The sequence below is a fragment of the Syngnathus typhle genome, linkage group LG5 (assembly GCF_033458585.1).
Source record: "Syngnathus typhle isolate RoL2023-S1 ecotype Sweden linkage group LG5, RoL_Styp_1.0, whole genome shotgun sequence".
Classification (NCBI taxonomy): domain Eukaryota; kingdom Metazoa; phylum Chordata; class Actinopteri; order Syngnathiformes; family Syngnathidae; genus Syngnathus; species Syngnathus typhle.
The window spans coordinates 14,256,960-14,268,012 of NC_083742.1; the positions used below are offsets into that span (position 1 = coordinate 14,256,960).

Sequence of the window (11,053 nt, forward strand, 5' to 3'; positions counted from 1 at the left end):
ACATAACGTTGTCGCATCCTCCGTTGCTTGGACACGTGACCCACCCTCACGTGACTAGTAGTTTTAGTCATGGCCGACGACTACAGGCGACAAGGCCTCGACTTGGAGAGAAGAATATTTGAGTTTGACGCCAAGTGTTCCGCTCTCAAAGCTGAGAAACAAGGTAACGCTTCAAACATTCTGTTTGTAATCCAATTCTTGCTATCTCTTGGCGTCGCCTGACATCCGTGCTTCGTTTTTAGCCGGCTAACGAGCTAACTGTTGTTAGCGTTATCTTACGATGCAAACAGCAACTGCCCCGGTGTAACTTTGGATAACCCAACTAACAGACAGCGCCATCTGTGTGCATACCGGGACCTAATGTTAAAATATATCGCTTAATAATGCAATTATTCATCCCGTTGATTGTTTCTGGATGTGAACATTCCGACGCCAACATTTTAGCTAGCGTCCCTCTATTGACTTTAGCTTAAAACGTGACCATAAACATTTGTAATATTTAATTCTATCCTGTTTCTATTTGGTGCCAGTCAAGTTTTGGATCGATTATGCCTAGTTCTGTCTTTAGTCATTTTCGATGGTTTTACACTACGGCAGATCAGTACGAAGTGGTTACCACCCCTGCCACACAGTTCCAAGGTGTGTTAGAATCCTGGCTCAGACCCTCATTGTGCCTCTCACATTCCATAAATATGTCCAAATAAAATATTTCAAAAACCATGTTCAATCCAAACGAAATCAACCGCAAGTCTGAATGAATGTGCGTGTGAACGATTGTCAAGATGTTTTTGAGGACTCTTTTCATGTTGCACAATTAAAGGGTTAGAAACAAAACAACATTAGTCTGATGTTGAGTTTATTTTGACAGTGGTTAACTTCCCACACTTGTCTCTCTGTTGTTTCCTGTGGTAAAGTTAAAATAAGTAAAAATTACAACATGGCAGATGGTGGTCTGCACATGTGCTTCTTCAAATTTGAGAGACCAATTTGCCGAAATGTGTGAGTACTGTTTGTTTTAATGTGCAACAGTGAAGGGTGCACTCTACCTACTCACCTAAAATCAACTGGGATTTGTCACCGTCTCACCCTTAACCTGTATGATAACCAACTATTGAAAATGGATGGATGATTTTTCAAATCTGCACATAACCTGTAGTGACACATCCACCTGCAGTCAGTAATATTATAATTGCATGTTTCTCCACAGATGATGACTATTTACAAAATGCATCTGTCATACTGGACAAGTTGAAAAGCTATTACAGACAAGGAGGGGAAAGCAGCAGCCTTTCCAAATTGCTTCAGGATTATACACAGGTACTTAAACATACACATTGGACAGAGAGTCCTCAATTTACAGTCTGATCAAAATGTACACTTGAGGGTTAAAACAAGTTTTACCATTTAGTAATTGCCGTTTGTATGCAGAGTTTCCTCCATTATGAGTGTGTTCATGTAAATCTTGCATTTTGTGCATGGCAGGTGATCCTCGATATCACATTTTACGAAGAGAATAAACTGGTGGATCAAGAGTTTCCGGAGGACTGTTCACCGTTCAAAATTCAGCAGCTCCTGCAAGATCTGACCGAGCCGGAAGTGCTGGTGGGGAGATTAGCGCCATCTCAAGAGGTGTGCTTGGTTTCTGTTTGTGAAATGTGTCATTATTTTTGGAGTGACATTGAACCAGAGGACATTGTCACTGTCGAGCAATCATTTTTGGTTACTGTGATACAGGTGAATTGTATGGCCTGACGTGACCGTAACAACGTGACATTGTTATTTGGTCTATCAGGTGCAGGTTGTTTTGGGCCTGGAGTTGTTAGAATGCCTCTATTGGAGACGCGGCGCGCTACTCTACATGTATTGCCACACCCTTCATCAACGGAAGCAATGGATCAAGGAAAACAAGGAGACATTCCTGAAGGTACTGCTTGGTCAAAATGACAGAAGAGTAAAAAAATAGGGAGGGAAAAAAACATTTCCTCAAAGGATGGCATTTGTTTACTCATAGTGAACACTCGGTCGCTGTATTCAAGAGTTTATTGGGGCGTGGACTTTCACAGCATTAAAAATGCTTTTCATTTATCCAAATGTTCCTGTAAAAGACATTTCGTAGTTGAAAATTTAATACCATGATACAACACTTTTTTTTTTTTTATCACTGTTATAATACTACTTTTAATACTGGCCAGTGCATAATGTGATTCTAATTATTTTAATGTTTGCATTGTCTACAGTAAATGGTTGACCAGTGCAACCATGATCAGTGTATCTCCTTTCCTACCTGCCAAGGCATTATAGTAAAAAAAAAAAAACATGGGGCTTAAATTTTATTCACATGCATGACATAGCCAGTAAGTTCTTGGAGCACTACAAATATGACAGCCGACTATTGATATTATATTTGAGGAATTGTTACTTTACAAGCCTAACTGTTAACTCGCTTGTCTGTATGCTTTATGTGACAATGATGTGTTTGTGCAGTGTATTCAGGAAGGAGTGCGCTACCTAATGAGGATGTTGCAGGTGAGGAACTCAGTGAAGCTCAATGATGGGGTGGTGCTTCACGACACTGCGGCCGCAGGCTTGCTATCTGAAGGTACTTTTTTTTATAGCCCTTCTAACTTTGTCAAATTGGCTGATTTTACCCTATATGTACTCGAACAATTTACAATTATGTCTACAGGTTACGGTGTTCTCAAATTTTCTACATTCAGATGTAACAATTTCTTTGATATCCTCGGTATGATCACAATCAGTTATTTTGTATTTCTACATTCAAGATGTAATCATTTCTTTGATGTCTTCAGCATGATCACAACCAGTTATTTTGCTTTCTTTCTGGGTTGATAAGTCACAAACAGATTTTTATAAGCAATGCATTGGAATTTATGCAGAGCGGTTTAGCGGGATGTCACCATTTTACATACAACCTAAACGCATTGTGCCGTGCAATGCATTCTGGGAACTGAGTGTCTTTACCATATAAACAAGGACCAAAAATGAAGTTATTGTATATTATTTAAATAAATCAAATCGATTTTTGCAAAATTGCAAATGCCAGTTTGAATCGTGACGTATCCCTTAACTTGTTTCCCAAGGTATTTTCTCAGACACGCACCTGCTGACCATGATGTACATTGGCGAAATGTGCTTCTGGGCGGTAAAGTATGAAGACTACAGCGGTGACACTGTGGATTGTAAAGAAGACCGTCTCCAGTTTAGGGACATTGGCACACAAATCCTCAATAAGTACGTGCTCGCCTGCGAGGGCCCGCTGCAGGGCCAGGGCTGGAACACGGAGAATGCCAAGGAGATCCTCAGTGTTTTGCAGTGAAGTTCAGCCGCCACTGTGTCCAGGTCGTCCTCGGACACAGAGCTGACATCAGTATTCAATGGGGTTTTCCCCCCAATCCCTAAATAAAAATAAAAAATAAAAGAAGGGAACCACCCAGGTGAGGTACAGTGTAACGAAAGGCTAAGGAGAGGAAATGTTTGGGCAAAAGTCACCTGGAACCTCACTCCACATCACATGGTCCAGGTCACTGGCATTACGTGAGGTGGTGTAAAACTGACAGTGATTTGTTTTTAATTTTATTTTTTCTGTGGGTTGGGGGCCGTTCTTTTCATTTTAGACTGTTGACTAGGGCACCTGTTTTGCTCTAAGAATGTGTTATAGTAACAATAATAATATAAAAGATTCCTAGTAAAAAAAAAAAAAAAGTTTCCTTTTTTTTAAGAATTGTTTATTTGATAACAGCCTAAAATGAAACATTGCACAGTAACATTTTTATTTATTCTTAAGTTGCCATTTTGGTATGCTTTTACTATTTGACATCTGTTTATACTCTATACACAAGTTTGTAAATGTGTATAAAATACACAAAGCAAAGGACTTTTTCCAGAAAGTGTGGAAGTGTATGTTTAGATTTATTCATAATCCGCCACTTGTATTCCCCGCTTATTGCAAAATTTTCAACATTTAATTAACTATTTGTTTAGCCTTTAATAGAGAACGTGCTGTTTTTGATTAAAATTTCATTTTTTATGTCCTTGGTGACAATAAAGCCCGTGTTGTTTTAACGAGAGGGTTTTGTCTGGTGCTGTTCGACTGGGGAACTTCAATACCCACAATGCACCGCTAATGTCATCAGGAAGTAAATCAAAAGCGTCACGTCACATTTGTTAACCGGTATGATTTCAACACCACAACTATGTAAACCTTCATATATCAACAAGCCATGGCAGGGAAGATTAACAGTCATAGCGAATCAGTCGTTATTCGAAGTCTTCGGCGCTTGAAAGAGTTGTATTGGCCTCCCGGTGTGAGAGACGTCGTTGGGGATCATGGAGCGGAGGAGCCCGTTTTTTTGGAATGTTTACCTGTAAGTTTTGATTAAGTTGACTGTCAACTTCCTCTTATGTGACAACTTTCATTAACTTACCCCAGTAGTCTTAAATATGGAAAACGGGGTCGATTTGCGGTCCCCTACTTGACCTCAAAGTTAGATGTTAGTATGGCCCCCATCTTCTTTGCCCCGTCTTTTTTTTTTTTTTAAGGTTATTGAGGGGATACCAAAGCTCAGGCTCGTGGTAGCTCTTGGCAAAATGTAATTCTGAAGTGACACCAAGTGGAAGGAAAATATATCATGTCACTGAGTCATGAAGAGATATGTTTAGGATGAGGACAGCCAATTTCAAGAAAAAGACACTGAATGTTTTTTAGTTGTGGAGGACAAGGGCAATCTGAATCAAATACATTGAGAAAGTACTGATGGATGGATAGATTGATCAATATTTAAATCAAAATTTACAGATGACAATACTAACAATAGTTTCATTCTAAAGGTGGAAGTGCAGTTCCAAATCATGACCCTATTGTCCTCTGTGGACATCTGTCGCCTGGGAGCAACCAGCCGCTACTGGAGGGCCTTGATCCGGGACCCATTGTTGTGGAAGTTCTTTCTCCTCAGGGACATGCCTAAGTGGCCCTCCATCGATCACGTAACGATGCCGCAGCTGGAGGCGCCAGAAGGCCTGGCCATCGCTGACAACGCAGAACAGGACGATTACGAGACGACAGAATCCAAAGTTGACTACATGGCAGAGTGGGTGACTTTTAAATAGACTGACACCGTCATTCAAAGAGAATTGAATTACCTTTTATTTCCGTAGATATCTGAAAGGATGCCCGTCAAGCAGAAAGAAATGGCTTCCTTCGTGGCCACCGTACCATGTGTTGACGTTCTTCATGCATTCTTTGGTGCCCTTATCTGAGCCACGCTACGTCATGTTCGGGCCCGGCATGGAGCAACTGGACGTTTCTATAGTCACCAGGCTCATGTGCGCCTCTGATATTCTGCAAATGTCAGTCACTCGGAACAGTCACATCAATGGTGAGGCACCACACTCATTTCTTTAAGTAACTTTAGTCACATATGTTAATTTTTGGCGATATGAACCCCCGCATATTAGCAGTGTGATTTTTTTTTTTTGAATGACCCTTTTGAATGTTATTTTCTTAAAAACTCAGCCACTTGCTGTTTTGTTTTGTTTTGTTTTGTTTTTTCCTCAGGGTAAAACCACATCTTGGTTTGGCGCCACCTTGTGGCCAAAGAGCTATGTGACATGAGGTTTATGAATGATGCAATGCCTTGCACTGTGCTCTGCAAGGATGCTTCGTCCACCAGAAGATGGCAGTCTTTACTTTTTTAAGCGTCACCCCCACTCTTCTCCAACTCAAGCAACTTTTTTTTCCGTCCTTTAGGACCTTCAGTGATCGGCTCTGGCATCAGTTACATGTTCAACAACCAGCACAAGTTCAACATCTTTACACTATTTTCGACAAACAAGTAAGCATTCCCTACCTTGAACGGTATGTACAGAGTGATAGATGGTCGTTTGGTGTTTGTGTGCAGAGCAGAGAGGGAGCGTGCCAAACTACAGAAGCAGTACATGAGTGGGAAACTCTTCACTTTAATAGGGAGCAATGACTCGGGGGACCCAGTCTTCAGGCCGGCTCCCCAGGTCCAGCAAGTGTGCCAGGTTGTGGAAGGGGTCATCTATGTGGCAAATGCTGAACCAGGCAACGGTGAGAGACCAATACGTGGGTTTATTTGAGTGACTGTTGAGAAGCAGTGCTTCCTAAAGTTGGAGGAATAGACGTTTTAACTCATCATTCCCTTGCTCAAGGATTAAAGAAATTTTAATGTCACACAGCCTTCACACGCAATTTCTACTGGAATTACATTCACTCATTTTACGCTCCTTTTCTGCTAAGTGACACAATTTACACTTATTCAACAGGTGAAGGTGAGTCTGAGGGAGCTCAAATCAGAGCTGTGCTGTGCTCCACATCCAAATCCTTGTTGGTGCTCTCGTGCATCTCAAGAGAGGAAAGCCAAGCAGTCGGGACCACCAGAATGCAAAATAACCGTCGAACGCCCTGCGTTGACATGGCAAAGAGACTCGGCCTGCCTCAGTTACCTAATCCATGGATGGTAGTTATTCTAATTTAATAAATGAATGAATGGCACGGCTGTAGCTCATTTGTCAGGACAAGTCGAGTCAATAGCCGCTATGGACGAAACTTCAAAGTGTCCTTGAGCAGCCTGTCTTTCTCTGTTTTGAACCAGGTGCAGGATACAGTTGCAGAATCTCTCTCTGGTCTTCTGGATGGTATTTCTTGGTTGCTGAGATCCTCAGGTGTCAAAGTCTATGATAGTTAGTTACTCGTTTGTATTTACAAACAATTTTTTACAAATCCTGTATATGGCACAGAAATACGAGAAAGTTCTTGTTTGCTGTCAAAAATCAAATCAATATAAATAAAGCAAAAAGCAAAGCAAGTAGATGCAAAAGAAAAAGAGATGTGCCTGGGGAAAAGTTAGGATTGCTATTTTCATTGCCGTTCCACTCCTAATGTCTTTTTAATGGGTAATTTTGCCTGAATAATATTGATCTAAAACAGATGGTGTAAAGAAGTCACATCCCTGAAATATGAGGAAAACATATCTGTGAGAAGAGGGCTATTTGCGATTTTATGTGAGGTAAATACAGTTGAGAATAAATTTAGCACGTCATACATGTTTGTGCTGTGCACTGTTTTTGTGCTGATGCTTCATAAGTGCGCCCTCTGTGTTTATAGTTCACAATCATTTTGCCAGTCCTAGAAAGATAATGTGTCTCCCTGATGCTTTTTTCGTTCTAGTTACCTAGGCAACAGTAAATAATCTGTAAAAATTACCAACCCTACCTAGCAAAAGGATCCCTAGGTTTCATAATATTTTTTTATTGCAATGGAGGTTTGGTAATGTGCTGATTGATGCAATTTAAGGCCATTAAGGCAGAATAACTTGTACTTTGTTACCCCCCGCACCCACCCCCACCCCCGCCCCGAATTAATTTTAAACGGATGTGAGGTCCATGTGTGCATGCGTGCTACGGGACTACCTTTGCCAGATAATTTGTTCAAACTGTAATCATGCGTTAGACGTCCAATCAGCATGAATTGGAAGGATTAACTCCACAAGTAGCGGAATGGTAGCAGTGATGGCAAAGAGAAAAATGTAAAGTTGGGATTTTATGGAATTTACTGCAACACAGGAGAGCTCAGTCCAAGAGGAGAAATACAGTTATTTAAATATAATTGTATTAATCACATGCTTAAGTAAACAGCATCATCACCCCGCTCACTCTTTGTTCGAGGTTTTGCCCTCTGGGAAGAGGTACAGAAGCCTGCGCTCCCGCACCACCAGACTCTCAAACAGCTTCATACTCCAGGCTGTCAGGATCCTGAACTCGCTTCCCCGTTCTGCGTAGCGTCCTGTACTTTTACTGTCTGTATGCACACTGGCTTTTATTCGTTGTGTTATCTATTTATTTATTATTTATTGTTACTCTTATTATTTATTGTTTGTGCCTTCTTGTTTTTTATATTTCGTTGTTTACTTGTATGTCTATCGTGTAATATGTTTTGTCACCGTGGGATAGGGAAAACGTAATCTCGATCTCTTTGTGTGTCTCGGCATGTGAAGATGTTGACGATAAAGCAGACTTTGACTTTGACTTTTGAACATGATCTTAGAGACATATCATTAAAAAAAATTTTGCTCGTCAAGGCAGCGCTTTATTCAGTACACTGCAGATCTGCTTACCTTTTGGCCACACATAACAAGAGACGTGTCTGTTTCTGCTCTCACTTTAAATGTGGAGCCTCGTAGAATGTTGGCTTGATGAATGAACAACAGACCTCCAGCTGCCTCTTGTCTTCTCCAAACAAAACAAAGGCCTCAGGGGTATGATGTCATGACGTTGCAACCGCAGTTAACTCGGCCTCGGCCATTTTACAGCCACATACGCGCATATCCGAAGCAGCCTTATTTCCCAAATTGTGTTGAGAATGTTGGGTTTTGAAATTTGACTCAGGCAGAACACGCTCTAGGAAAAATTTGGGTAATGTTGCACAGCCTGTTTGCTCAAACATGTAAGCTTTTTTTTTTTTTTTTTTTTTTTACCACAAGGACATTTTGCTAATTCATCGAAATGATACTGACGACATGAGCGTGCAAAGGAGTGGTGACGTGGTGCCGGACATCAATCTGAGGCAAGTAATCTACAGACAACACCCCTCACTTATCAACTCCATTATTTGCTGGGAACATTACATTTTGCCATAATTATATAAAACGATCCTCGGAGACACTTGCTTTGCACCTGTCATATAAGAATAGACATTCAAAGCTGCCCGTTCACATTTACAAAGCTCAATAAGACAGCGTAAAGCAAAACAAGCACTTTACTATAAATCATTTAATATGAAGTTCTCTACTATGTCATTGCACACTCCTTTCGCTCGCCCAACGTTTCATCAAGTTTGTCCCTGATTTGTATTCTAGGATGGCAACTGAAATTAAAGTAGTCAGTCATCAGGAGGGCAAAAAAAGGAAAAAAACATCATTTGCATGACGCTTCCACTGGTTACGGCTATGACTTCTACTTAATTGTGTTGTTTTGCACATGAGCGGGGCTCTCATGCTGACACGCTGCACTTCTTACTCGCCTGGCGCCATCTCGCCAATTGGCATCAATTTCCTTGCCACTTGCCCTCGCCGCCCTCCTGCTGTCACCTTTATTCAGACCAATGTTCGTAATGGTGGATTATAGTTCAAGGCCATATTTTCAATGCATGCTGAATGTAGCTTTTTGCTAATATAGATGAGTTTTTTTAGGAGGGCGGGGGGGATGTAACCAATGTGGCCATTCTTGACTTTTTTTTTTAGGGAAAACCCTGGAATGGTTTACTGGATGGTAACCCATTGAGCAATCCAAGTCCCACTCAGGTTCATTTTCAGACCTGGCAATTTCGAGTTTACATTCAAGACAACATGTACGTAATTTGAAATGTGGCAGGGGAAAAGTACTTGCAATATTCCAAGCACTGGATGTTTACCAGTGATGGTCAAAACTGGGGTAAAGGGGCCGGAGAATGTTTTGTAACAATGAAGGTCCACAAATAGATGAAAGAACAAGGCATTTGTGTGCTTGTGTTAACCGCCCCCCTGCAGGCTTCTTCTTCACTTGGATCTAATCCAATAGGCAGCACGGCCGCCAACATCACTGGCAAGTGTCACGCTTGTGATGTGAGACCCCCCCTAAATACATTACAGGGGACTCGAAGGGGTGGGGGGTGGGGGGGTGACACAAAGGCCACTCTCCCATTATGCCAGGAACACAAACACACAGAGGACACAACATTGTTTGGGGAGAAAAATAGTACTGGAATATGGCCCAAACAAAATGAGGAAAGAGAATCCATCCGCAGTTATTTTGTCATTATCCCAAAAAAAAAACACATGGTATGATTTTCATGAATATTTCAGCTCCCTAAAGCTTATTGCTTATTGCTGTAAACAAAAGTCTACATTTTTTAAACAGTAGTTGCGATATCTTATGTTTCCGATCATATGAAACTCTGGTGTTTTTCTTTTGTTGAATTTACTCTCTCTCTCTGCCATTTGTGTCACAGATGAGTTGTTGTGTTGTAGCCTCATATCTCACTGCGAGTGTAGCTTTGTCCCGCATAAGTCCACTGGGCCAGATACATTGTTCCCTCGTCATATTTGATACAACATGAAAGCACACCATCACAATCACAGGAATGATGCTTGCATAACAAAGGAAATAATTGAACACACGAACCCCCCCCCCCCCCCCCCCCTCCCACCACCACCCCACCCTACGCCTTACATTGTACAAAAACATAGATTGACACATAAAAAAAAAGACACACCAAAATATGCTTTCACATGCAAGTATCTTTTTAGGGACAACATTTAATCTCACCACCATAACTTGCATTTGTGCGAACTGCAACAGTATGTTTACGTAGTTAAAGATGCACACAAAAAATTCCTGCAATTTAGTGTGAAGAGCAACTGGGCTGCCTGCTTCCCTCTTAAGTGTTAAGGCGGGTCCTTCCGCACCACTTGATGGCTTTTGGGTGGACAGGGGGATCAGAGTGGGGGTGGGCTGCGTTTGGGCTACTTGTTCTTCCATTGACAGCTGAAATTCCAGGCAAGCCTCAGACAGTGTCACTGGTATTGTGGAAGTTCCTCATGAGGCTTAAAAGTAACAAACGTCCATCTATTGTATGTTTTCTCAAGTCAGTGTCGTATAATCTACTTTTAATGTATTCTACTTTATCACGTTTGGTATTAGGGATTCAACTCGCGATTGTTTCGGTAATCGAATAATCTGTTAATGATTTTGACGATTAATCGATAAACGGGATTAAAAAAAAAAAGCGTATTATTTGAAATGGACAGTGTATGAATTTCGCAAACATTATTCATTCTGATTCATTTCCTGATTTGGTTTGTGATGTCAGAAAGCAGACAGAAATGTAGTAAGTAAAAGTTTTGTTTTGATTCACTAGGTCTGCTTCATGGAAAACTACAGAAATTAAATTAATATATACTGGTGAGAATCTGAAATTCCAAGCATTTGGACAAATTTAATAAACCAAAATCTAAATAATCGCTTATCAAAAATT

At 40.9% G+C, this 11,053-nt stretch overlaps 2 protein-coding genes across 2 annotated transcripts; both read left to right on the forward strand.

The window, feature by feature from the left end:
• Positions 1-13: 13 nt before the first annotated feature.
• Positions 14-4,083, forward strand: rimoc1 (rab7a interacting mon1-ccz1 complex subunit 1). The gene is made up of 6 exons (XM_061278235.1): positions 14-163; positions 1,208-1,317; positions 1,483-1,629; positions 1,793-1,924; positions 2,485-2,599; positions 3,102-4,083. Exons 1-6 carry the CDS (start codon positions 70-72, stop codon positions 3,335-3,337), a joined length of 834 nt encoding a protein of 277 aa, XP_061134219.1. The 5' UTR covers positions 14-69; the 3' UTR covers positions 3,338-4,083.
• Positions 4,084-4,139: 56 nt separating this feature from the next.
• fbxo4 (F-box protein 4) lies at positions 4,140-7,084 on the forward strand. The gene is made up of 7 exons (XM_061278234.1): positions 4,140-4,385; positions 4,849-5,108; positions 5,176-5,396; positions 5,768-5,852; positions 5,919-6,091; positions 6,307-6,500; positions 6,636-7,084. The coding sequence occupies exons 1-7, from the start codon at positions 4,242-4,244 to the stop codon at positions 6,726-6,728; spliced, it is 1,170 nt and encodes a 389-aa protein (XP_061134218.1). The 5' UTR covers positions 4,140-4,241; the 3' UTR covers positions 6,729-7,084.
• The last annotated feature ends 3,969 nt before the right edge of the window (positions 7,085-11,053 follow it).

Bases quoted from the DNA above. Each gene is read 5' to 3' on its own strand.
- rimoc1 (XM_061278235.1), top strand. From the start codon at position 70: ATGGCCGACGACTACAGGCGACAAGGCCTCGACTTGGAGAGAAGAATA. The intron at 164-1,207 runs GTAACGCTTCAA...GTTTCTCCACAG, and splicing joins TCTCAAAGCTGAGAAACAAG to ATGATGACTATTTACAAAAT. The intron at 2,600-3,101 runs GTACTTTTTTTT...TTGTTTCCCAAG, and splicing joins CGCAGGCTTGCTATCTGAAG to GTATTTTCTCAGACACGCAC.
- fbxo4 (XM_061278234.1), top strand. From the start codon at position 4,242: ATGGCAGGGAAGATTAACAGTCATAGCGAATCAGTCGTTATTCGAAGT. The intron at 4,386-4,848 runs GTAAGTTTTGAT...TTCATTCTAAAG, and splicing joins TTTTTTTGGAATGTTTACCT to GTGGAAGTGCAGTTCCAAAT. The intron at 5,853-5,918 runs GTAAGCATTCCC...GTTTGTGTGCAG, and splicing joins ACACTATTTTCGACAAACAA to AGCAGAGAGGGAGCGTGCCA.